Source organism: Dufourea novaeangliae, unplaced genomic scaffold (assembly GCF_001272555.1).
Source record: "Dufourea novaeangliae isolate 0120121106 unplaced genomic scaffold, ASM127255v1 scaffold173, whole genome shotgun sequence".
NCBI lineage: Eukaryota > Metazoa > Arthropoda > Insecta > Hymenoptera > Halictidae > Dufourea > Dufourea novaeangliae.
This window is the reverse complement of record NW_015374048.1, coordinates 102,040-127,580: the sequence shown is the minus strand read 5'-3', so window position 1 is coordinate 127,580 and position 25,541 is coordinate 102,040. Positions and strand designations below refer to the sequence as shown.

General features: G+C 37.6%; 4 protein-coding genes across 5 annotated transcripts; 3 read left to right on the top strand and 1 right to left on the bottom strand.

The window, feature by feature from the left end:
• Positions 1-308: 308 nt before the first annotated feature.
• Positions 309-5,668, top strand: LOC107189832 (ras GTPase-activating protein 1). The gene is made up of 15 exons (XM_015578503.1): positions 309-504; positions 978-1,159; positions 1,247-1,428; positions 1,513-1,910; positions 2,008-2,153; positions 2,224-2,557; positions 2,701-3,044; positions 3,130-3,321; positions 3,862-4,011; positions 4,103-4,151; positions 4,234-4,452; positions 4,524-4,756; positions 4,837-4,978; positions 5,055-5,195; positions 5,296-5,668. The coding sequence occupies exons 1-15, from the start codon at positions 457-459 to the stop codon at positions 5,371-5,373; spliced, it is 2,838 nt and encodes a 945-aa protein (XP_015433989.1). The 5' UTR covers positions 309-456; the 3' UTR covers positions 5,374-5,668.
• A 2,488-nt stretch (positions 5,669-8,156) lies between these two features.
• On the bottom strand, positions 8,157-9,875 carry LOC107189833 (ras-like protein 1). Its single transcript, XM_015578504.1, has 5 exons — positions 9,785-9,875; positions 9,030-9,229; positions 8,805-8,948; positions 8,496-8,702; positions 8,157-8,343 (listed from the first exon to the last, which is right to left on the bottom strand). The coding sequence occupies exons 2-5, from the start codon at positions 9,156-9,158 to the stop codon at positions 8,236-8,238; spliced, it is 588 nt and encodes a 195-aa protein (XP_015433990.1). The 5' UTR covers positions 9,159-9,229; positions 9,785-9,875; the 3' UTR covers positions 8,157-8,235.
• A 1,000-nt stretch (positions 9,876-10,875) lies between these two features.
• LOC107189825 (splicing factor, suppressor of white-apricot homolog) lies at positions 10,876-16,310 on the top strand. Of its 2 annotated transcripts, XM_015578495.1 has the most exons (9): positions 10,876-10,906; positions 11,031-11,256; positions 12,514-12,683; positions 12,759-12,961; positions 13,042-13,264; positions 13,522-13,604; positions 13,755-13,925; positions 14,208-15,499; positions 15,987-16,310. In XM_015578495.1, the coding sequence occupies exons 2-9, from the start codon at positions 11,060-11,062 to the stop codon at positions 16,147-16,149; spliced, it is 2,502 nt and encodes an 833-aa protein (XP_015433981.1). In that variant the 5' UTR covers positions 10,876-10,906; positions 11,031-11,059; the 3' UTR covers positions 16,150-16,310. The 2 variants fall into 2 exon arrangements, with proteins under 2 accessions (XP_015433981.1, XP_015433982.1); XM_015578496.1 differs by lacking the exons at positions 10,876-10,906; positions 11,031-11,256 and adding an exon at positions 11,405-11,568.
• A 3,886-nt stretch (positions 16,311-20,196) lies between these two features.
• Positions 20,197-24,508, top strand: LOC107189824 (inositol oxygenase). Its single transcript, XM_015578494.1, has 6 exons — positions 20,197-20,259; positions 20,841-21,021; positions 21,478-21,686; positions 22,013-22,149; positions 23,032-23,262; positions 24,119-24,508. Exons 1-6 carry the CDS (start codon positions 20,242-20,244, stop codon positions 24,225-24,227), a joined length of 885 nt encoding a protein of 294 aa, XP_015433980.1. The 5' UTR covers positions 20,197-20,241; the 3' UTR covers positions 24,228-24,508.
• The last annotated feature ends 1,033 nt before the right edge of the window (positions 24,509-25,541 follow it).

Sequence of the window (25,541 nt, the reverse complement as noted above, 5' to 3'; positions counted from 1 at the left end):
TGATGCCACTTAAAAAAATTATCAGCAACGTTCGATAACGGCTACAATCGTATCGTGTAAAGCATTTACATTCTGTCCATAAGTGCATTGTTAATGGTGGATTATTTATAAAATTGGATTTAAGACAACGTGACCGTGTTTGATATACGGACAGTCAATCCTTGAATCGTAGCCGGTAAACCGGTAACTTTAAAAAGATGTCGTGATTTTTTAGTAAAATATTTAAAAATATTCCACGAGATCTGGAGAATCCGTCTCTTGACTATACTCTACGGCCGCCGCGTGCATAGTAAAATGGCTGCCGAGAAACGTCAATACATTTTATATCAATAACAAGCTACGTTTGTAAATAATCGTGGCAAGGGAGATTGCAATAAAACGGATGCCGTTCAATTAATACTTTCATTTTCTTTTTTTTTTTCATAAACGTGTGAAAGGGGTGCGTGTAAAACGAAAATGGCAGAATTTGTGCGTGGAGGTCCGAGCGTGTCGAACAATGCTAAGGTATGTACGAAGGGTTATTCATCCTAGATTAATCATCCATGATCGTATAGTGGTAAAAAAATTTAGACCGTCAAACAAGCAACAGGCAACTGTAGCTTAACGTTACAAAGTGTACAGTAATTTCCGAATATCCAGAGATTTCCGGTACGTTTCGAACTATTTTTTAAATATTTTTCGGGAAAATGTTCTTTGCATCATTGACAGACAGTATTTTTTATCGACTCGTGCACAATAAAGCGAATGGTAAAATTTAAAAAAATAATAAACAATTATCTACAAATCGTATTTATGTTTTAGACTACTGTGATATAGTATACTTTTATATGAAAACAAAAGCAAAAGGTCCCTTCCTGCTTTGTTGACCATTAAAAATTATTTTACCTTGAAAGATGTATTTCACAAACTTGTATAATAAAACTGATACAGATGCGTAGGATCACGGAATGTTTATTTTTATTTATACTTCTCTACAGATGGATCACAATAGTAAAGAAGGATCTCCTAGCACTGGCAGTGAAGATGGTGGACAGAATGAATCTATGAATGCGGAAAATGAATTTGATCCATTTCTTGAAAATATTCCTGATGATATACAAGACACAGAAGAACCTGATAGTGCTAATGCAACATTATTAACAGCTCCTCCAGAAAACCAGTGAGATAAAATAGGGATAAGACTATTTAATTACAAACAGAGACATTAGCTCGAACAAGATTTGTAACATGTATGGATATTTTACAGGTGGTACCATGGTAGGCTAGATAGATTTACAGCAGATGAGAGACTGTGGGAAGGAACTAAAATGAGTAGTTATTTAGTGCGCGAGAGTGATAGGAAGCCTGGAAGTTATGTGTTGTCCTATCTGGGAAGAACTGGTATTAATCACTTTAGAATTACTGCTGTCTGTGGGGACTATTATATTGGTACGATAGAAATTATTGAATGCGTAAGAACTATTTGATATTATTATCTATTCATTAATTAATGGAATATACATACTGTTGCAGGTGGCAGACAGTTCAATAGTTTGTCAGACCTTGTTGCATATTATACTCACTGTTCTGATCTTTTAAAGAGAGAAAGACTTATACATCCTACTCCACCCCCTGAACCAGTGAACGATAAGAAGCGAATTGTTGCCATACTGCCATATACAAAAATGCCTGATACAGACGAATTAAGCTTTCAGAAAGGTGACATATTTTTTGTGCATAACGATATGGGCGATGGTTGGTTATGGGTCACCGCTCACAGAACCGGAGAACAGGGCTTGATTTTTCGTGAATTAGTGGAAGATTTAGATGATTCCATTGATCCTAATACAGTTTTCTCTTGGTTCCACCCTAACGTCACTAAAAGTGAAGCTGTTGATATGTTGGTGAAAGCAGGACCTGGAAGCTTTCTTGTGAGTTCATTTATAAACCGTTTTGTAATGCTATTTTATGGGATTAGTAGTTCATTGTCACGCTTTATACGTTTGAAAATACGAATTCGTTGTACAGGTCAGACCATCAGACAATAGTCCAGGAGATTATTCGCTTTTCTTTCATATAAACAATCAGATTCAAAGATTTAGAATTGAAAAAAAAGGGGTTCGATACCTTATGGGTGGCAGAACTTTTGAATGCCTTGATGCTGTTATTAATAGGTACAGTATGTTTATTCTTAGGCCCGTTACATCTTTGGAATATATAAATTATTGTCGAAATTATTTCCAGATACCGGAAAGAGCAAATAGTAGAAGGTCATACTTTAGTTCAAGCGATGGTCACTGAACCTGATGGCAGTGTAAGAGTGAACAGAGAGGTGCAGCACGCAGAAAAGATATATGCAACTCTTAGAGAATGTCGTGAACAATCCGGAGCGAAGAAAAATAAAGGAATTAAAATGCAAGGGTATCTGGAGAAGAAATCCGAGAAAAATAAAAAATGGAAAGCACTGTATTTTGTACTTTTGGTAGATGCCACAGACACTCATTTGTATTTGTATGAGAATCCGAAAAGAACCAAACCTAAAGGTCTCATAGATTTAAACTGTGCTTATTTATATCAGGTAAACGAAACTCTTGAGATTATTTATTATCATACATACCTAATTATACTAACAACGTTCAATGGTTACTTGAATTGCGTGCATGGTAAAGATAATGCAGTGAAATTTATTAGAGATTTATTACTGATATGTAGCTTTTTTAGGTTCATGAAAGTGTGTTCGATAGACCTCATTGCTTTCAACTAGTTGAACGTGCTTTACCATGTTTGGCCACGATAACATATTTGGCAGCTCCGAACTCAGAGAACGCTTTAGATTGGATTAATGCCTTGAAACCGTTATGTGTATCACAGCTTATACGTGCTCCGAAGGTTGCCCGACTCCGTGAATTGCGTTCGTTACATCTTCACATTTTAGATGCACATAGACTTCCATATAAACTAGTACCAAATCCATTCATCATAGTGGCTCTGAATAATGTAAAAGTTGCTCGTACAAAAGTTAAAACTGGTCTACATCCGATTTGGGATGAAGAATTCATTCTGGAGTATGTATATATCATTGATCATTAAAGGTACCAGCAATCTTCCATAGCGCTGTAATTGCTTTAATTCTGAACTACTACTCGATAGGGATGTACCAGCTGATGTTATGCTGTTCTCGTTAACGTTATACAACAAAGGTAAACGTAGTAAAGATATAGAAGTTGCAGAGTTGCGCATCGAACTGGCAAGCTTGACAAACGGAGAAGAGATGGACGAGTGGTATCCGTTATCAGGAGTTACTCCAATCGGGGAATGGGGTGTGCTACGTTTACGTATAAGGTATATATTTGTTACAAGAACAATTATAGCTGTATTCTATGCTAAGGTCCCTATTTCTAATCATATAAGAATTCTGCTACCTCAGAAATTGATTTTTTGTTTTAAATTAAACCTCCCTTCATAATCAAGTTTAAATAGAAGTATTTTTAAAAAAAATTTTAACTTAATAGTTAATTTAATATGAAGTATAAAATGTGCCTATTTCTGCTCAGCTCAAATTGAAGTGCCAAAACCAATCTTTGCCAAACAATATTAAAGATTTCGTAGTTTTTTTTTAGTGAAAACGTAGCGTCGGTCGCAACGAAACCGCTCAAATAACGTTCCATTACGACGGACACACTTATCAAATTTATTTCTATTAAAATGCTGCCATTTATTGAACAGCGGGCTGTAGCATTTTGTACGGAAATATTAATTAAAATAATTTTCTGTATAACTAATGTAGTGTCTAACTTTTTACATTAAATAAAAAATACTGAGCAGAAATCGGGACGTGGTTAGAAATAGGGACATTGACCTTATGCGTTTGCAACATTCCAGATACCGACACGATTTGGCGATGCCTCCAGAAGAATACAGTCCGTTGCAGCAGTTATTACTAGATCCCGATTTACATGTCGTAAGGGCATTAGCGGATGTGTGTCATTTGGATAGAGTACCATTGGCAAATAGTTTACTTAGAATATTTAGGTATATGCGAAAATGATTTATAATCTACTGCATGTTAATGTTCTCTCGTTTCTCAATAGTATTATTATAACATCTAATCGTACATATTTAGGCATGAAAGAAAAGAAGCTGATCTATTAAAATCACTGAATCAAGCAGAAGTAAGTAAATTTGCACGTTTTGAAAAAAAAATCGTTTACTTAAGTATTTGTTTCCGCTACAACGGCTTTAAATTTTGTTTAGGTGGACAAAGAAGATGAGACACCAACATTATTTCGAGCTGCCAGCCTTACAACTACTTTAATGGATTTATACATGAAATCAGTTTGTACCTCGTTTTTAAAAGCAGCATTACGCGACACGATAGTGAAATTGATCGAAAGCAAACAGAGTTGTGAATTAAATCCAACCAAAATGGACTCACCGGAAGACGCGTGCAGTAATGCTGAATTTTTGCTACAGGCAAGTATAATGGAATATACGAATAATATTATTTTGATTAGAGGTCACTGCAAATCCACGGTTTTTTTTAGGTTTTAGATGAAGTAACATTGAGCATTTTTACAAGTCCCGACGCTTGTCCAAGAACTTTAAGATATATCTGCGGATGCTTGCAAAGAGCGGTCGTTGCCAAATGGCCACATGAAAGACTAGTCAGAACGCGAGTAGTCAGTGGATTTATATTTTTACGTCTACTCTGCCCAGCCATATTAAATCCTAGGTCATTTAATTTAATAGCTGAACCGCCTCCACCAGCTGCTGCAAGGTAGGGTAGGTCTATATTTAACGTAAGATATTTTGAATCTGCATATATTATTCTTTAATTCTCGATTTATGTTTTGATAGATCGTTAGTAATGGTCGCAAAATGTTTACAAAATCTGGCGAATTTAGTAGAATTTGGTGGTAAAGAGCCATACATGGAAGTGGTGAATCCGTTCATACTTAAGAACAAAGAACGTATGGTCGTTTTTCTCGATCAATTATCGGTAAGCGTTAATTTTTATATTTTCTAGTGAACGATAAAAATTTGAATTGAATCTGATTTAAATCTATTGCGTATAGAATGTAACTGAGAAACCGGAGTCTGAAGGCGCTGATCTGACAAACAAGAGTTGCGTGTCAGACACAGCAAGAGATTTGGCTACTTTGCATCACATTTGTGTTTCTCACTTAAAAGAGTTGCAAGTTCTATCAAAGACACAGGTATGTATTACATGTTTCGCATGAACATGATTCAAGTAGCTTAATCTGTGATCACATGAATAATTAAAATGATTCGTCTTCATTTTTACATCATTTTCAGCCGACAATAAAACAGTTGGTGACGGTTACTGAAATGTTGAGCAAACATAAGCAAAAATATATGGAAATGATACAGTAGCGCTAAATCCATACGCCATGAATAATGCCAAACGTAACAAAAACAATTCATAAGATCTGACGACAGATGCGCAGTAGTATTTAATAATTATCATTAAGTGATTTAAGTAATTAAACGTACAGACTGACGTGCCATATATATTATTGTATACTATACACACAAGCCTACATTTACCATTTCGTATGTAATTAGAAGATAGTTTATACATATATTAAACAGTAACATGACAGTGATATAGTGACATACAGAATCATATAGGCGTATAACGATATTATATTTACATAGGTGCTCGAAAATAAACACAAATTAAACCAAAAACATTACGTTACCTTTATTACCTACGAGAACTGATATTAACTTACATGAATTGGGTAAAGAATTGTACATTTTGTATATATATATAAATGTTGGTTTATTAATCTGAATAAATTTATAAACTATTTCTTACATTTTTATCGTTGCAGTAGCTTTATCATGCCATTAAATGACGGATATTATGTTAAATTCTACCGAGTTAATACAAAGATTCTTAGAAAATTTGTTAACCAAAATATACATTAATTTTTCTGATAAAAAAATTGAGATGCATACGGATGGTAACATTTTGATACATCAGCGTGTGTATTAGAATGTCGATCAGCGTATAAATTGTACTACTATTTCGTAATTATGACGTAAGTTGTTTTGGTGGATACGAAATGACAGACTCATTTTGTATGGTTTTCAGAAATAGGTAATGGAAAACTATTATATGTATACTGAAAAGTAATCATGTATCAGTACACATGTTTTCGTACCGGAATTTATATATATGTATTGAATATATATATACTACACTCGATATATGCATTTAATAAAAAGAAATTTTTTTTATAATTTGTACTTGGTGTATAGATTTGTATAATATTCTTTTGTTCGATAACAATATGTTCTAAATAAAAGAATAAATATGTATGTAATAAGTGCATAATTTTTTCAATGCGATTTATATATACCAGTAGAATTTTGATGAACGATGAAGTTAATAGTGAACCTAAATAGGTATGACACACAGATTTATAAACTTTAATTTTGAAAATGTAATTTTTTTAACAATATTTTAGGACCGTTTGATTTGAATAATGTATCCTTTTATTACATGAAACATCATACGAATAAAATTAGTCCAAGATCTGTGAACTGCTCCTTCAACACTATAAAACCAGACAGCATAGGTGACCTATAATTAATATGTAAAGATAATCATTCAAGATGAATGAATATTAAAGAACACCTTTTGTACAAAGTTTTATTACGAATTTAAACTACATAACAACACCTATGCTGTGCAATTTTATATATACATATATTCAGTATCTGAAAAAGCTAGTATTACAAATATACGCCATTATATATATATACGAGAATATTTGCAAATTGCATTATTTAGATCATTTAACAAAGTATTTAACCCTTGATTGTTTAAAATCCAGTGGTCTATTTAAGTGGGTCAACGAACATCTCATGAAATATGTTTAGATCGGTTGATTTTATTAAAAAAACACAGACTCTTTTGCATTTTATAACAGATTCACATTTCATTCTAATAATATAACATTACTGTTTGAAGAAATATTCAAATATTTCATTGTAATAAAAGTTGTTTACTAGTGATATTTGAAATGCCTTGAAATTATGTATTCCACATTGCATAATCTATCAAAATTGAACTGTAATATGGATATGAAAATGACGAGATAAAAGAGGGTACAAAAACGTTATAAAATATCTATCTTTGTGCAGTAACAACAGTGAAGGTACACTGGAGCATTCAAATATCAATGTACACTTTCACTTCTTTCGCATAAATGTTATTCTTAAATTATATTTTTTATAACAAGGCGAGTTTTGAACTCTGCAGTGGAGCAACAGTGATTGACGAAAAGGACGCTCACACTTGTATACCGATAAAAATAAAATTGTATCTACCAAATTTTCTTCAATATGAACATATAAAAATTGCAATATAATAACCTATTGCTTATTGTATTATCTGCGTTACATGCGAGGACTTATATTATTGTCCGTAAAAAGAATATCAAGTATATTTTTAATTGCACTAAAAATGAACATACGAGCAATCCTATTTACCCTTAAATTGGTAAATAGGCATTTATATCAAGATTGCATACTTATTCACAATAATACCTAACTAGCATGGCATACTTAAGATTATTTAATCACAGCACAAAATGAATTATCCATATTGTATTTTCTCGAGTTTTATGGCTTTTGTTCTCTTTTTCTTTTTTTTTTTCGTGAAAAAATGTTTGCTATGCACATTAAGGTATGAATGTAAAGTTTAAACATATATTTAATTAATGAATTAAGTATATATTTCGAAGTATAAGCTATTTTAATAAAGTATGCAACGAATATTTTCATTTTTTTTACTCAGCAGTCTCTAAAACTATGCACTTCTTTCATATGATAATACTTTCTCGTACGATTAACTAAAAGTAATTAACAATAAAACATGCGAGTAGCCTTAAAAATATTTTTGATGCTGACTATTCTATGCAATCAAGGGTTAAAATTCTTCTGCAAATGGAATATTAAGAGTTATATGGCAGACTGTTGAACAAACAATGTATTTTATGAATTGAACGTGAAGAGTAAAAATGTACGCAATATTATATAATACTATTACATACTTTGTTCTCTCTCCCTTTCAATGTATAGAAAAAATTGTGCTTGTAAATTATTACAATATTCTATAGAATAAGCTGCAAAAATGTGCGTAGAGTGAACATAATCTAATGCTTTTTACAATTTATATCTGTATTAATGAATCGAATGAGAGAATTAATGTTATTCGGTGATTTAAAGCAAACAGCATCGATGTTTCCTACGGCTCGAGTTACCTGCTCTTTTTTTCTGTTTCTTTTTCTCTTTTCCCCTATGTTCTTTATCTTTCCGTATTTCTCTGACCTACAATTCATTAATTCCACTTCGTATTAATAATGAATTGTAATTGCACTAAACAGTATTGTGTATTTTGATATTTATTTAAAGCTTTAATTAATCTCTATTTACGTCGCTGGTTTCGTAAAAATTATGCACAAGAACACATATTAGCTTACCAATGTATAAAAAGCATCGTCTACTCCCATTCTAGTCTTTGCAGAAGTTTCAACGAAAGGCACACCGTACTGACGGGCAACTTCTCTTGCTTGTGTCATATTTACTGCCCAAGATTGTTGAAGGTCACATTTATTTCCTACCAATACCATTGGTACTTCTTCTGCATCCTTTACTCGTTTTATTTGTTCCCTGTATGTACCTATATCCTACAGTATAAAACATGTATAAATCTCTTTGCACAATTTGCACAAGTATACATACAAAATTAATAATAAGGTGATCAGATGCCAGAAAGCAGATGTACATACCTCAAAACTTTTAGCCGAATTTACAGCAAACACTAGTAAAAACCCTTCCCCAGTTCTCATATACTGATCTCTCATTGCACTATATTCTTCTTGACCAGCTGTATCTAATATATCTAAAAGACATGTCTCCCCGTCTATGACTACCTGTATTTAAAACAACTTTTGTTTAAAAGTATATACGATATAAGTATTGATCGGTTTGGAAGAAATTATGTACACACTTACTTGTTTTCTGTACGAGTCCTCTATAGTAGGATCATACTCGTCTACAAAATGATTCTGTATCAACTGAATCGTAAGAGCAGACTTGCCAACACCTCCAGCTCCCACAACAACAAGCTTATACTCTGTCATTATGTAATTTTTATTCCAACACGTCTTAAAGCTGTAAAGCTTTCTAATACAAAGCTACGAATGCCTCTTGTCTAAAAAGTAAGAGTTCATTTTTAACCTTAACGATCGACGAACGCTAACCAAATTAATGTTTGTGTTTAATTAAATGGGTAAAGCAAACATGGGGTTAACAAGTAATAATTTCATTCGAAGTTCTGAATGTTACATGTATTTTGAATGTTACATGTATTTTTAGTAACAGTGAGGGACAATTCTTTGTTGAGTCACTCATCGGATTCGTTTTGACAAATCAATTATGTGACTAGATCGTTACGAGCAATACGTACTCTGTGGGTAACGATCTGCAACAAGTCCGTATAGACCTTAATACAATCGGTTCTTAAATCATTTATATTTTTAATTGGTCGACGAACATCGTAAGTTTAGAAGAAGAGTACAGTGACCTAACAATTTAAAAACAGACGACCGTGGCAAGCAAGCACACCCAATAACATTATAGCAGAAGCATGTGGGTAGATGAAACCGTCGATTAAAGATAATTGTAAAACAACTTAGAGCACGGAGTATTTAGAATGCAATTCAACTAGGAAACAAAACATTTAATGATATTTATTTTTCTTTCTTACTTCAAATTCTTCGAACTATATCGACGTTAAGTGAGAGACGTGTTTTCAAGTGGAGTACATCGAATGAACGAGTAACGCTATCGACGTGAGAATAAACGCCGTTCGAGCACGAAATCGATCACGCCTTTATACATGACCTTACCAATGTTTAAAGACTCATTCGCTCTTTCCGACTTAACTATTATGAATCAGTCACTGGAGAAACCATCTGGAAAGAAGCACCAGTGGTGCCAATGCACAAAGCCTCGATGACACATCTTGAGGGAGTGGTTTCAGGCAGAGAGGAAATAAGAGTGCTCACGCCCGGGAATTCACCTCTGTGAAGTTAGCCGGACAACTTTAACTTTTAACGTTTCATTAAGTATAATGTTTTAAAGTTTGAAATACAATACGATGCGCTACGGTACAATACGTCTATTCGATTCAATTGTTAGGCGCAGTGCGCTAATACGGAGGCCAACGAAATATCTTACAATAGACAGTAAAACTATATTCATACTCTCATATAAATTATAAATCTGTAAATGTTAATAAAAGCGATGTATGTATATATTTTCCCACATGTAAATTTGATAAACTATTTATGAAACTACATCTATTCTGAATGTATCTGTTACAAATATACAAATGTAAGGCAAGATATAAAAACGAATAAAACAAGAACATGTAAAAAGTAACATTAATAAAATGTCCAGTAACGATGCATTTAGAATAAATTGTCTTGTAGTTAAGTGAAAAAATATATACTTTTCCGTTTCATGTTTCATGACTGTCATATTTATTCCTTAACCTTAAACTGACGCATCCGATATTTTGATTCCCGTCAAATCATATAGATACACGCAATATGAGTGGAATATACAACACTTCATTTGTGCTAATAATACTCAGAATTCATGCTTTATCGGTAACGTCGGGTATTGATACTAAAATGGTAAAGGGGCTTCTGACGCCCTCGAAGCATGGAACAGAAAATTACATTGCATGTAAGTCTATTTATATATCTCGTCTGTGATAACACTCAGAATTTGTGCTTTATCGGTAACGTCGGGTATTGACACTAAAATAGTACATAAGGGGCTCTAAAGTCCCGAAAACTCAGGGCATGAAAATACAGTGCAGGTAATGGTCTATCCTTATATCTCGTCTGTGCTTGAACGGAGTGGTTCAGGTTGGACAACAATTGCGTTTGGTCGTGTACATACGTTTACATAATCTCAGCTTTGTGGCTGCTCTTGTATACAAGGTGGAACGTTAGAGTTCAGTAGCTGGAAAATGGCGGCATCGAAAAGTCAACGTTGGATGGTTGATTCGGGGATCCTACGTAAAAAAAATGGAGAAGAGGAGCCGCAGGAGCTGTTGGTGTTTGGATACAGCTGCAAATTATTTCGAGATGATGACAAGGCGAAAATGATTGATCAAGGAAAGCATTTGATACCATGGATGGGCGATAACACGTTGAAAATAGACAGGTCCGTTTCTCTAACCTAGACCAAACTTTATCATCTAGGATATTTAATTCTTGCATAAACGCACCGTATATGTAACCTTTAGAAGAACGATGTCAGACTGAACTAAGCAATGTGCAACTGTTCGAAAAAAAAAACACTACCATGAAACGGTTAACGTATGGATAAGCAATCTGGAGACTGTTTAAGGTTTCTGCAGGTGTCCTTGGCTGTGAACAGGCAGTGTGGAAGCGCGGTATACGCGCTCTACACGCCCGTAGAGCAAGTGCTCTCGCGACGTTGGTGCTTATGGCTGACCGGCGGCGCAGCAGCAAGGTGAGACACAGCGTAGAGAGACAAACGGCAGCTGACGGTTGTAGGTACTACAATCGTTCAGCATGGTATGTATTAGCGTTTTAGACTCGGCCGTACCCGGCATAGACACTCAACGCGTTTCATGTTAATTATGGTATGAGTAGTTTTCTCGAAGAGTTACGTACAACATACATTAACACGTTCAGGATGGCAGTGTAACTCATGAAACACTCGTTAATGCTGGCGTGTATAATAACTAGATGATTCCATTAATTATTGAATAACTTTTTGGTTTATTTCTACCTGTTAAATATACGTGTACATCGGTAATGTCACTTACACAACTTTTATCGCCAGCCACGCAGGAATAACCCATCACATTATTTTATCATTTTCTATGAAAAAATATATTTAATAACGTTATTCGTGTCTTCTATACAATTTGTCTGCGGTGACCTACCCACGAGTCATGTCATTAGGTAGGATCGTCACTGAATAACCACATGTTGGGTCATACTGTCCTGAACGTGTTCAATTACATTGAAATACCTTCTGTTAGAAACAAATACTCTAGATAGTGCATACAACTGTTTAAGATTCAGTACACCGCGTCTGGGTTACACTAAAACTTAATGACGTAGTCGTTACAATTTCTGCTAATTTTCTTCTAATACTTGGTGCTATCGAGCAATTACAGCTATCTAGTCAACAATGCCTGTAAATACACGTTTTTCTCTACATTTTTTTTAGTCACGGATACGTGCCGACAGTGAATAACGCAAAAATGAACATGGCAAATGTAATAGTATGTCATCGAGTTTTGTATAACTGTGTTCTATTTCAGAGGAATCACTTTGACACAGGGTTTGCTTCGTGACATAACTTTCAGATGCGGAAACCGACCAAACAAACTCTCAATGACACGTGTCATTTTCTCTCGTTAATTTGATTATTATATGTGTATAGATACGATGGACGCGGAGCACTGGGGGACTTAAGGATATACGAACCACCGCCGGGTGGGTTCGATCAGCGTACTATCCTTACGGAGGAAGAACTCAAAGTGGAACAACTGTGCGACGAGGAACGGTATCGGTCTCTTTACAACAACGATATCGACGATTCGGTATATCATGGTAAATTGACCATCCTACGAGCAATACGTGAATCAAGGTGATCTGAAAACATTTAAAGAACCCTAATATTTTCAGAGGAAGAAATGAAAAGACTGCATCAAGCCCTAGATTCAGAAAATACGTACAGTCAGGTAGCGTATAATTACAACGAAGATGGAAACGGCTCGAAAATCGCATGTGAAGATTCTCAAAGTCCAAAGCAGTCCGAGGAGTCCCAAGAAGAGGATCAGGCATTCGTACCACCACCTAATCTGGAAATTCCAGAGGGTATTCAATTGGTGCGTAAGAAATAAATTTTTGAGGACGAAAAAAATAAGATTGTGAGAATGTACCTGTGACAATCTGTCTTCTTTAACAGCCGGAAACACAAAAACTGAACGCCATCATAACAAAAACGGCGTTGTTCATAAGTCGTCAAGGGGGCCAAATGGAGATCTTGATTAAAGCGAAGCAGGCAAACAATCCACAGTTTTCGTTTTTATCGATAGACGGACGCCTGCACCAATATTACAGATTCATACTGGACGCGATCAAGAGCGGAAAGTACAATCCCGAAAAGCAGCCCGAGAAAGAGGAATCTGGTACGCATATTGTTTTATTTAAGGCGACATCTTATAGTAATGTTGTTCACTATGATATTATCGAGTTGAAATGATTGAAGCGACTTAAAACAGGATTTGATTACCCACATCTACTTTGAATTCTACTTAGTTTTTCGTGCCGTAAGTACTTCTACGCATATTTGTTAATGTACATCGATCTCTGTGTGATACGTAGGAAGCATTAGCGAATGTACGCACGTGCACGTTCTACTTACGCGTATTCTTTTCAATGATAGAACACGAAGAAGGATCGTCGGATCAAGATGACGAGTCGTATCTCCATCCGAGTCTGGCACCGTCTTTCACCAAGATAGAGGCGGTACGTGTTTACATTATTCAACCCTTTGCGCTCGGAATTTTCTAATTCCCCGTACATTTTCTCCCTTTGGAGGGGACAATCGAGTGCAAAGGGTTAACAGCTAGATTCACGCCGTTTTCCAGGCGTCAACTAAACCGATGTCGTTCGTAGGCTCCAAGTATTCCAAGCATACAGTACAAACCGTCCGCAGATTGTGCTTATTCAATGCTCGTAAACAAAATCACGGGGAAACCACCGCCCTCGAAGACGCAGCAACCGCCTGAAACACCTGTTCAGCTACCAGCTACTACTGTAGGATATTATCACCCCGTTCCTGGACAGGTCAGTGGCTCTCAAGTAGCAGTGATGGAAGTGGTCGATACACGAATGTTTGGTTGGTTCGCGGTGGTTAATTTCCTGTTAAACAAACTATAATGGTTTCTTACTGCTGTATTATAATTTTATCGCACGCACTCTCGATTACTCTCATACGCCGTTCCATTGAAATCGAACTGGGACAAAACCCGTGCGAAAAGGGGAACGCGTTCGTATATGCGCACACTCAAGCGGGCATTTCAAATATCATTTCCAACAACGACTTACTTAATTTTCATTTATTTGCAGATTTATAATCCTTATCCGGCACCCGTACAATACTCTCACGGGCCTGTGGTATACGGACCAAACGGTCAAATACAGTCAACAGGTCAGCTGGCGGCTGTGAATCTACTACCGTCTATAACCGACGCTGCTGTGACGCACTCGTCGACCATCGAACCCCCGTCGCCGTTGGTCCCTTACGGGGCCACACCTCAGAAGCAGTTGAGCAGACCGTCGTTTATCGTGCCCCCAGCGGATGTGCAAATAGTCATCGATAAAATGGCTAGTTACGTGGCGAAGAACGGTAGGGATTTCGAGGCAATCGTAAAGAACAAGGGTGATCCGAGGTTTAATTTCCTGGAGCTGTCGCACCAGTATCACGGCTATTACGCGCACAAACTGACGATATACGAGGGCGCTGTAAATCCGAAGGTGTTGACGGAAGAGGAACTTCTGCAGAAGCAGGAACCGCTCGAGGAGAAACAGAAGAAACTGGAGGAACTGCAGAAGAAACAGCAACGAATGGAGGAAGTGCAGAAAAGGGTGAAAATGATTCAGGCAAAGAAGAAGAGCGACACGAGAACCAAACAGGTCACACCGGGGGCTAAACAAATCACCACGGTATCGTTCTCGATTAAGAAACCGAAAGATGGAGAAACGGGCGTAATCGAGAAACGGAATGCTCTTCCATTGGAGGAGAGCGACGACGAGTTGGAGAATGAGAACAAAGACTCGAACTCGAAACCGAACTCGCCACCGAACGAGCAAAATTCCGCGACTAGCCTTGGGGCGGATAGAGATGCCTGGAAGTCGGATAAGAAGTCGCGCAACGAAGAAAAGGAGTTGGTGGATCTTACCGACGAGATTCTCGAAGACTGCCAGAAGGAAATCAGGCACAAGCAGGCTGAAGATAGAATCAAAGATAAACTGGTCGCGGCAGCTAGGGACAAACTGGCTGCTACGTCCAGAGAAAGACAGTTACAATTGGAGAGGAAAAAGAAAGCGGCAGCGTTCTTAAGTCAAATACAGTCGTCTGTGTTGTCGAAAGCCAGTGGAACTGCCATACAATCCACGCGAAAAGATGACTCGGATGAAGTGCATTCCGTACCATCGCCGACCCCTTCACTGTCATTCGACGACGTGAAGTCATGCGATTCCAGAACCGGCGGGAACTCGTTGATGGAGAGATTGAAGAGCGCAGACCTTACCGGTAAAAGATCCAGGCCTCGATCAAGAAGTCCAGACAGCAGTCGAAGTCACAGCGATAGACAGAAGTATCACAAGAAGCATAAGAAGAAGAAGAGTACTCATAGAAGGTATTTGACTTCGTTACCCGATTACTGCGACGGAGACCGTTCACTCGAGGCAATCAATATTGTGCGATTAACTGTCGAGATATTGTCACACATTTTGGTCCTCCGTTATTAGTAAACAGCAAATGTTTGTTTCATCTATCAGGTTTATTGAATTGACAATAAGATAAGAAATGTATCATTCATTTTTAAAAGCTTGTACTGTCTTATGTGATACGCAGTTTTGTATAGTATAAGAGCATAGAATTTGAAGTCTAGTTAAGGTTCTGCGAAATGAGTAGACATAGACCCTCTTTTCATTTGTACAATGATCTGTATAATTTATAGAATATTAATACCTTCACTGTTCCAGTAAGCAGTAACAAGTTTAAACGGATCTATGAGTTATGGGCACTAGATCGACCCATATACACCTTATAGATCTGTGAACGTGTTAACTTTGAAGTAATTGTTACTAATGTACAATTTATCTGTTTCTATCAAATTTCAGCAGCCATGACAGTCCAAGCAGTTCTCGATCACACAGGTCGAAGAAGAGCAAGAAGTCCTCTTCGAAGCATAGATCGCGATCACGAACACCGTCCCGAAGGCATCATCATAGCGCGCGACGAAAGGGCAGCAATTCGTCGTATTCCGATTCGAGCTCGCCTTGAATCGTTATTTCGATAACTTTATACGTGTAAAATTGTATATACACCCATCGTATATAAACAACACTACATATGTACTCGCGGGTGTCTGCTCTGCTGCTGCGGCCATTATCGTATAGGCTAGACGATAATTTTAATACAACTTTTGCCCAAGAAAGAAAGCAGGAAGAAAATAAAAGATGATTGAAAAAAGAAACAACATTCAGGTCATTCTATCGTAAAAAATTAATTACTTGTTTCATTCCACGCCAAATCGATCACTTTTTGCACACACTATCGGTTTCCGAGATATAAATTCTTAAGTATTTCAGGAAAATAAGCAAAAATCGTAAAATTTGGTGACTTGTATTTTTTAAACAAATTCGGAAACAGAAAAATGATGACTTAAAACCCCCTTAATTTCACGTGGACTACAATATATTTCATTTTGAACAAAATCCTTGACAGCGACTGCAAAAAGTGATGGATTTGGCGTACAAATGACCCTTTATCGTTTTTACCCGTTGTTTTGTTCCTGCGACCGGTATCTTAACGGATACAACCGCTTTACCGACGAAGCAAATCCAAGAGATACATGTACCCTCGCAAGTAAACTCGACTTCCACTAGGAGAAAATGTGACGTAGAAGAAAACTCTCCTACCACTTAGTAAATTTATTTCAAGTACTGAAATAAATGTTAATTTGGCATAAATTTCAGTAACTCCCAAAACTAAATGGTGAAAGCCCTTCGTCTACCTTACTTTTTCCCCTAGCGTAAGGACCTCCTACTATGCTCCTAGCTCTTGGTATTGAGAATTACTGAAATTGACGCCAAAATAATATTCATTTTAACATTTATTTCAAGTACTGGAATAAATGTTAAATCGAAAATTAATTTGGCATACATTTCAATAGTTCCCGAAACGAAATACGAGGCTCTTCCCCTACTTCACTTTTTCCCCTAATGGAAGCCGAGTTTACTCGTCGGTGTACATAAAGCCAAGCGTACCATGAATGCAGAAATGCCCGCCATCTCATTTTGCTCTTCGGTTGTCGTCAGTCAAGAAGAAAAAGAAACAGGGCAAAAATACGAAAAAAAAAAAAAAAGAAGATGGAGAAGAAAATATTTGCATCGTTTCCGAACCTATTGACGTAACGCCATTTCAAAACAAGACTTTTCGCGTCAAGCGAGAGATACGTATCGCCGATGTGATAGAAAAAATGTAGACTTCGAATTTTCCACGGGATAAATGTCGGCAATTATCAAACGTGGTGCCGACTGCCAAGAAGGAAGCGTATCGCGGGCTTATTTCGCGTCTTCTTCGGGTATCGAGAATGTTTTGACGTGTTTCCTGAAATTTTGCGTACAAATTCGTCGTGGCCTAGCTTTGATCGATGCATCGATCGCCGCTCAATATCAAAGGTTATCAAATTAAAGTATTCCATGCGCGCGCGCGTTCAAACCGATTGAACAACACATCAGAGTCAGCTAGGAATTTTTTTCCAGTCGTCCTTTTCCTCTTTCTCGCGCGTTTCACGCTTCTCCATGCCCCACCCTAACCCCCACACTCAGCCCAACTTCAAAATAACAAATTCAAAATAAATAAGCCAGTAGTTCTTCGGTCTGCTCGCGGTATGAAAATAGCATCGATGCTTTATGCACTTAACACCAATCGAATAATAAATTGCCCCGAGAGGATCATTCCTTTTTGCGCCAAATCAATTGTCGGCTAATTCAGTTTAATAAATCGAGAACGCGCGTGCCCGCAACTACGCAAAAGACGCGCGTGCGCCCTCTCGTCACAGTGCCTTGCGCGTGCCGCGACACCTGTTCTGTCCCCAGTCGCACCTAATCGGCGATTATTTCATGGAAATGAGATTTTTCTTTTTTACTAATTATTTACCTCCGACGACCTCGGATAAGATTGTCACTCGTCGAGCGTCATTTCGGTGAATTGGACATGATCGAATTTGCACTGTTTAACGTATCAAGGGTCAAAGGAAATTTTTATCTCCGTTTTATTACACACGTTAATTCGTTCACGTACGGCCTCCGAGAAGACTTAATCTCTCCGCGGAATAGGCCAGCCTTTCACTGTCGGCCACGGAAAACACCGAGACAATTTTTTCATGCCGTTCCCAGAAGAATCTAAAGGATTTTTTTCATCGAATAAAGACCACCATTCATTGAGGAACGCGCGCGCGCACACAAGACCGCCAACGATATATCTCTGAGCGTCTCTTTTTTCACGCGATTATGTCCTTTGTTGCTTATATAATGGAATTTGTAATGTCGTTACGGTTCTGTAAGTCTGAGGCGCGCTTTTATTTCCCGCCAGGGTGTGTCGTCAGTGTTTGACTGTCAAGATGAAGGGGAGTAGGGGCGTAGGAGTAGAATATAGTAAATCTCCAATTAATGTCAGTGTTCCTAAAACTGACACTTTGTTTATTTTACTTAATAATGATGTAACGTATAAAGAATTGTAAACAACAAATTTTATCTCTGATTTCCATAAAAAATAAAGAAATACACGTATTTGTATGTACCGGGTAATTAAAAATTAATGTTGCAAAATGAAAGTGCAATTTGAGCGGTAAAAATGCAACTATGTAAGTAGAATGTGATGGAAGAGCTGTAATTTTACTATTCAACCTATGTTTATTATACAAAATGAATCGTTAAAGTATATAAGAATTACATTAATTTTTAAGGTGACAGTTATAGTGATACTGGGACTACTCGCAGATTTTAATTAATGGTTAATTAATTTTTAACATTTAATATATGAAACTATTTTTTTTAATGAAAGAGATGTTTAATAATATTATGCTCCAAACTGAGATGATTTTTAGCTTAAACAACGCGTAAAATGATTAAACGAAGTTATGATATAGTCTTAAGGTGGCAGTGATTGGGACATCTACCCTATACGGCGTGATTTGTCTACCCTAACTTCCGCCATCTTGGATAACTCTATTCAACAAGTCCCAAAATGATCAAACTGAACAGGGTTTTTTATGTTAATTAAATGATGCTGAAAACGATGCTGCTTTTAGTTCTTCCCTACAGGTCACAAACTCTAGCTTTTTGGATATAAAGTTAGCGCTGTTCAGTTCGATTTTATTTTTCAATTATTTACCTAGCACAATTTTTCTGCCTTTATCATATTTAACAAATAATAGTGAATTTAAGTAAAATATAAATGTAAGATATAAATAATCGTTCGAAAATAGAAACTACCTGCCTTCTAATAGCTTCATATTTATAATTAAATTAAAAAATAAATCCTTACGTACATTGTCAAAAGTGAGATTATAATCGTATTCAGCGATTCAAAATAAAAAAAAATCGGTCGAGTTTTATCCGATCGTTGGAAAACTTTCACAATTGCATCGATGTGTGCGTCGTGTTTGAGGGAAAATTTGGACGTTTTCGGTCCCAAGAAGGTCAATTACCGCGCCAGGGAAATACGAAATGGACTATAGTAGATCCAGAAACAGAAACACATACAGACCTCTCTTAATTATTGTCTCAAACTCGGGTCCGCGCCCGGGCAATAATCTTGTAGGGAGAAATGTTTCGAACCTTCGTGACTTTATGTTTTGTCCGAAGCCCAAGCGGAGAGGAACAAAATATGCTCTTGACAGGTTCCACGCCCCCACCCCTCCCCAGTGGTGGGGATAACGCCTAGACAATAATCGTGTAGACCAGGTCAGACAATAATAGAGAGGAGTCTGTATATCGTTCGGTTCCTCGGGAAGAAGTCTCGACGGATTCGACAGAAATCGATTCAAGATCGTTCGATATCGGCAGACCATCTGTGGTAAACGATACTTACGTCTCTGGAAACCGTTAAATTCCACGGCGTTTCTTTTTCTCCTTCTTCTTCTTTTTTTTATCGGATTCGTTTGACTGTTTAGAAATGCACACGAATGTGTTGGTACGAGATAACGTGTATCGAATATTAGACACGTGACCACACTTTGATCAAGCAGAGGTCAAGGGTGAATTGCCTCAGATTTATAAGTTAACTCGATCGCACGGGACTAGTCAGTCAGTCAGTGTTGCATACCCAATACCAGCCGAGGATACACACCCGTACAGACAGACGAGAATGTCGGCCAAGACGATCGTAAGTACATCATCCACCGACGGGACGGACGCCCCCATCCGATAAGGCCGCCGACGACGAATCGTCCGCCGTTTCCCTTTATTCAATCGTTCGTTCTCCATTGAATCGATCGCCCAATCAGTCCCATCTTTGTTCCTGTGTACTTTTTCTCTAGTTATTATTTCTCTTCGCCTTTTTTTTTTTCCACGGTTATCCTCACCATCAAACATATATATCGTAAAATAATTTTTCGATTCTTTTCGCGGGCAGTACTCCTGTTGTTTTTGAATTTTCGCTCGAGTATTCATTGGAACGAAGATGTTCCGCGCGATTTCGAGTCGATCTTCGATAACCAACATGCAGATTCGCTATCTTACGTACATTCCGTGTCTCGTGAAGTGTTTTTGTCTCTTTAATTGGCTGTCTGTCATAACTTCGAGGATTTAATGGGATTCCGTTTGATAAGACAAGTTGATAAAAGGTCGACGGAGTTTCGCGAGCGATCGAAGAAAGGAACGTGTCTTGTCGACAGACGTTTATGGGAATCGTGAACGACAGGTGAATCGAGTAACGAGTAAACAGAAATGTTCGTTTGCCAACAGACGCAAAGGCAATCCACTATACTAGACCCTTCGGACAAGTATCGTCCGGAGCCCGTCTACGCGGGGAAATTGAAGAGCGAGTTCAGGAACTACACGGAGGACCCGATGGATCCCGTGAAGGAGCGAGTTCGGAAAACTTATTGCAAAATGCACACCAATCAAACCGTCGAGTTCGTGAAATGTAAGTAACCTGTGAGTCCCTCTGATCTGTTTGTATTCGATGAACTCGAGAAACTATATAGGGTGTTTAAAGAAAAGTATTCAATATTTATTGTGAGTGAAACAGCCTTAGTAACCATACAGTCAGGGCCGTTCCTGGGTTGTTGGCCGCCTGGGTGCAAAAACAATATGACCGCCCCTATTAATTTGATATTATTTAATTACTGCTGTGTTTACTTTTATATATATATAAAAGTACGTTTAATTAGTTTTTATCTATATACATAGTTTTTTAACAGTTACCATGCAAAAGAAATATTTCCTAAATTCTTTTTTCACAAATATAGAAATCGACTTTAAATGTCTTTCAAAAATTGAATAATCGTAATATCGAAGAAATCGTACGTTTTTCGAAATTGAATCGCGCAAACATTGGGCTAGAAGCGTAATCACGTGCCTGTGTTCCTGTTCGTTTCAGCTCGCATGAAGGAATGGCTTAGTTTCAACAAGTTCAAGATGACCGTGAAGGAGGCTCTGATCAAACTGAATGATTTGGTGGACGAAAGTGACCCGGACACCAGTCTGCCGAACATCGTGCACGCGTTCCAAACCGCGGAATCCATCAGAAAGGACCATCCTGATCTGGACTGGTTTCATTTGACCGGCCTGATTCACGATCTGGGCAAGGTACGATGCATGTTGTGTTTTCGTCCTGAGAACGACCAACCCCAACAGAGGAACACGATCTTCATCACACAGTTATTACTAGACTACGGATTTTTATGCAATTCTTATTTTATTGTTTTATTTTGTTATGTATTAGTTGTTAGTTCTAAAAGAATATATTAAATACAGTTATATGTATTTTCATAAATAGTTCGTGTTAAGTATTATTTTTTCCATTGCAATTCTATATAATAGAGTCCAACAGTAATAACTGTACGATGCCGAGCTATGAAAGTCTCAAATCTCTGATGATTTTCATCAACTTATATTTCATATTTTTTTCGCAGGTAATGGCGTTCTACGGCGAGCCTCAGTGGGCTGTAGTGGGCGACACGTTCCCAGTCGGTTGCGCCTGGGCTGACTCGATCGTTTACAGAGAGACCACCTTCGAGGATAACCCGGATGGTAAAGACTCGCGATACAAGTGAGTAATGCACGATGACGAATGAGGACGTTGGTAATGGCTAATATAGACAATACGATTTTTCGTGCAACAAGTTGGACAGCAGAGTTGGGCAGAATGTAATGTAATTACAAAATCCAAATCACAATTACAATGTAATTGCAAAGCAATTGCAATTACATTGTAATTAACTATACTAAATTTTCAATAAAAAGTACAATGTACTCATAAAGTTACAATGTAATTGTAATTGTTTTGCAATTCGATTTTGTAATTAGATTAGATTTTGCCAAACTTTGTTGTGCAGGGACTTGAAAAGACGGTCAAGACGACAGATTTTTAGCTTACTGTATTGTCTACAACCCAAATAGCACATGGCGCCTTGAAGATTTCCATTTTACAGCTATTTTAGGTCTAAGGCGCCTTTAAGCTGTCTTCAAGGCGTCATTAGGCGTCATGTGCTATCTGGGAAGTCGTACGACTGTGCTACAAACGTTGCAATCAGAGTTGGGCACAGTTTTATTGGAATAATACATGAAAAGCAGTGGTACCCAAGATTGTTATCCTGACCTTTAAACAATTAATGAGATTAAATAATTGTTTGCAAAGTATCTACTCATCCAAGAAGAAATATTATGTTATTATAAAATACAGAATTCCCACGTTTAATCAATTATAAATTACGAAATACTTTTTTATCTACTTACTCGTTATCTAGATAATGAATTTGCTCATCTCTGGTTGAAACTGTCGTTCAGACGGTCGAAACGACCTAGGTTGTACAATCAGTTGTATGACAAATCATATCGTCTATGGAACGTTTAAAGGGAATCGTTGATTTCTATCAAGAAAAACATTAACATTTAAGAAAAACATCTTTAAACATCGATCCGTCTGTTTCAGCACAAAATACGGCATGTACAAGCCTAAATGCGGTATAAACAATCTACTGATGTCCTGGGGCCACGACGAATACTTGTATCGCGTTCTGGTCCACAACAACGCGAAACTACCGGAACAGGGTTTGGCCATGATACGCTACCACTCGTTCTACCCTTGGCACGCGGGCGGCGATTATATGCATTTCTGCACCCCCGAAGACATGGACAAGCTCAAATGGATCAATGAATTTAAGTAAGTAGGGAACAAAAACTGAATGATAGGTACACAGCCTTGCTTTCTGCTGTATCAATAGGACCTGCTAGTCAAGTGTGTATACTTTACTATTGCATTATATGTGACGTATTCTGGCAAAAAAAAATCAATACTTTTTCGGGTTTTTTTTTATGAACAGAAGTATGTTCCTTACAATGAGACCAACCCCAATTTCCTAGAATAATTATTGACTTCTCAATTAAAATAATGTATTAATAATGAAAGTAGACAATTTGAATTAATTGGTTATACAAGCTTCACTATTCAAAAATACTGAGGTCTACATACATATATATGTACACCCACGAGCAAACTCGGCTTCCGCTAGGGGAAAAAGTGAGGTAGAAGAAGGGCCTCCTACCATTTAGTTTTGGGAGTGACTGAAATTTATGCCAAATTAATATTCGATTTAACATTTATTTCAGTACTGGAAATAAATTTACCAAGTGGTAGGAGGCCATTTTCCTACGTTATTTTTTTCCCTAGCGGAAGCCGAGTTTGCTCGTGAGGTTACACATACGTACTCTGATCAACCTTAAATGAAATAAGTAACACCATCCAGCTGGAAATAAGAACGTCGAAACGCAAGAGAAAATAGTTGAAAACAGAACAGACAATCCACTACAGAGTGCGTAATTTTAAACGCTTTCATCTCGAAACGTCGTTTTCATACGTCAGCCTCTTTTTACCAGAGCACGTCACACATTAATTCCACCAAATTATACGACCACTCGAATCGACCTGGAATTTTCCTTTCCCTGCAGATACAGAGAAAGCTAAAAAAAAAAAATAACAGTAAGAGACGCTCTAGCACCGATTCGACTTTGTGTTCCAGCAAATACGACCTTTACACCAAAAGCGCCGAGGTTCCGGACATCGAGAAGCTATGGCCGTACTACGAGAAACTGATCGACAAGTATATTCCGGGCGTATTGCATTGGTGAATACCTTTCTGGAGCGCAACAGAGAACCAGTCGTCGGATTGTCGATCAAAACGACAAGAAGCGACTTCGGTGGCAGTAGAAACGGGGCAAATCAGGGGATATCGTGTTTATAGATTGCCGTAGCTCTCACTTACTAGAGAGATTCGTCGATAGATTTGAGAAGCTCGACACCATTCGGTTCCCGTATGTATGTGTGGTGGGTAAAAACGCGCGAAAGAATCCGAGTCAGACCGATGGAGGGGGCGAGCGTCGTCTGTAGAAGATTGCGGGGCGTGGATATGAGTAATTACGCCGCAGCGTTGGGACGACACCACCCAGGTCGAGGATTTGACTCACGTCGGTCGACCGATTGCCCTAGTCACGCCCGAAATCCAGTCACCAGACACACGTCGATATTCAAACTTTGTGATATTTAGGTTTCGGTTAAGCGTGGTTTAAAGACCAGAGAAGCGACTCAATAGAGAGCAGAGAAAGTGAAGAGGGACAATTATGCGTCGTTAAGGTACGTTTTCACGTGACAGTGAAAGTCATTGTTTTTGTTGTGTCGTGACACTGTACGAGAATGTAAACCAATGTCACAACAAGGCGACATCTAGTTTTCACGATGATAAAAGTCATAACTAAATTGTGGATTTCATACATTTATAGCACACACGATTTTCTAGAATTCATTTTACGTAAGAGTTTGATCAGTTTTGAAGAAGTTTGTACACACACGAGCAAACTTGGCTTCCACTAGGGGAAAAAGTGACGTATGAGAAGGGCCTCCTATCACTTGGTAAATTTATTTCATGTATTGAAACAAATGTTAAATCGAATTCAGTAATTCTCAATACCATGTGGCAGGAGCATGGTAGGAGGCCCTTTTCCTACACCACTTTTTTCCCTAACGGAAGCCGAGTTTGCACGTCAGTATATATTGTTTGGAACCTGGTAGAATAGTAAATAAAATAATAGATTTTGATTTGATTCCAGTTCCTGTAGATTAACCTCTAAAAATCTATATTTACATGAAAATCTGCAGGCTAGTTAGAATATTTACTGTCATGACCGTAAAAGTCTCAATTCACTGTCCACGTGAAAACTTACCTTTATGTGTTTACTGTCAAAGGCGTCCGTGTTGGTTAGGCGCGATGACAAGGTCCAGGCGGCTAGAGAAGCTTTTCAGCTTTTCACCAGAAGTATTCGATAAGCCGGTCGAGCTGTCGCGTGGACAGCAAAACACAGTCCACCGCGTCTCTCTTCCCTTTGTTTTCTCTAATCCGCGAACGTATTCGTCTCGCATTGGTCTATTCGCTGGCTTTCGACGTTCAG

What these genes read in the sequence shown, in the direction of transcription:
- LOC107189825 (XM_015578495.1), top strand. Translation starts at nt 11,060, where the DNA reads ATGGCGGCATCGAAAAGTCAACGTTGGATGGTTGATTCGGGGATCCTA. An exon ending in AACACGTTGAAAATAGACAG is followed by an intron (nt 11,257 to 12,513) that starts GTCCGTTTCTCT and finishes ATATGTGTATAG; the next exon opens with ATACGATGGACGCGGAGCAC. An exon ending in CGACGATTCGGTATATCATG is followed by an intron (nt 12,684 to 12,758) that starts GTAAATTGACCA and finishes TAATATTTTCAG; the next exon opens with AGGAAGAAATGAAAAGACTG.
- LOC107189824 (XM_015578494.1), top strand. An exon ending in AACCGTCGAGTTCGTGAAAT is followed by an intron (nt 21,022 to 21,477) that starts GTAAGTAACCTG and finishes TGTTCGTTTCAG; the next exon opens with CTCGCATGAAGGAATGGCTT. An exon ending in GGTAAAGACTCGCGATACAA is followed by an intron (nt 22,150 to 23,031) that starts GTGAGTAATGCA and finishes CGTCTGTTTCAG; the next exon opens with CACAAAATACGGCATGTACA.
- LOC107189833 (XM_015578504.1), bottom strand. Translation starts at nt 9,158, where the DNA reads ATGACAGAGTATAAGCTTGTTGTTGTGGGAGCTGGAGGTGTTGGCAAG. An exon ending in AGGACTCGTACAGAAAACAA is followed by an intron (nt 8,949 to 9,029) that starts GTAAGTGTGTAC and finishes TTTTAAATACAG; the next exon opens with GTAGTCATAGACGGGGAGAC. An exon ending in ACGATGCTTTTTATACATTG is followed by an intron (nt 8,344 to 8,495) that starts GTAAGCTAATAT and finishes AATGAATTGTAG; the next exon opens with GTCAGAGAAATACGGAAAGA.
- LOC107189832 (XM_015578503.1), top strand. Translation starts at nt 457, where the DNA reads ATGGCAGAATTTGTGCGTGGAGGTCCGAGCGTGTCGAACAATGCTAAG. An exon ending in ATGCTGAATTTTTGCTACAG is followed by an intron (nt 4,453 to 4,523) that starts GCAAGTATAATG and finishes GGTTTTTTTTAG; the next exon opens with GTTTTAGATGAAGTAACATT. An exon ending in AAGTTCTATCAAAGACACAG is followed by an intron (nt 5,196 to 5,295) that starts GTATGTATTACA and finishes CATCATTTTCAG; the next exon opens with CCGACAATAAAACAGTTGGT.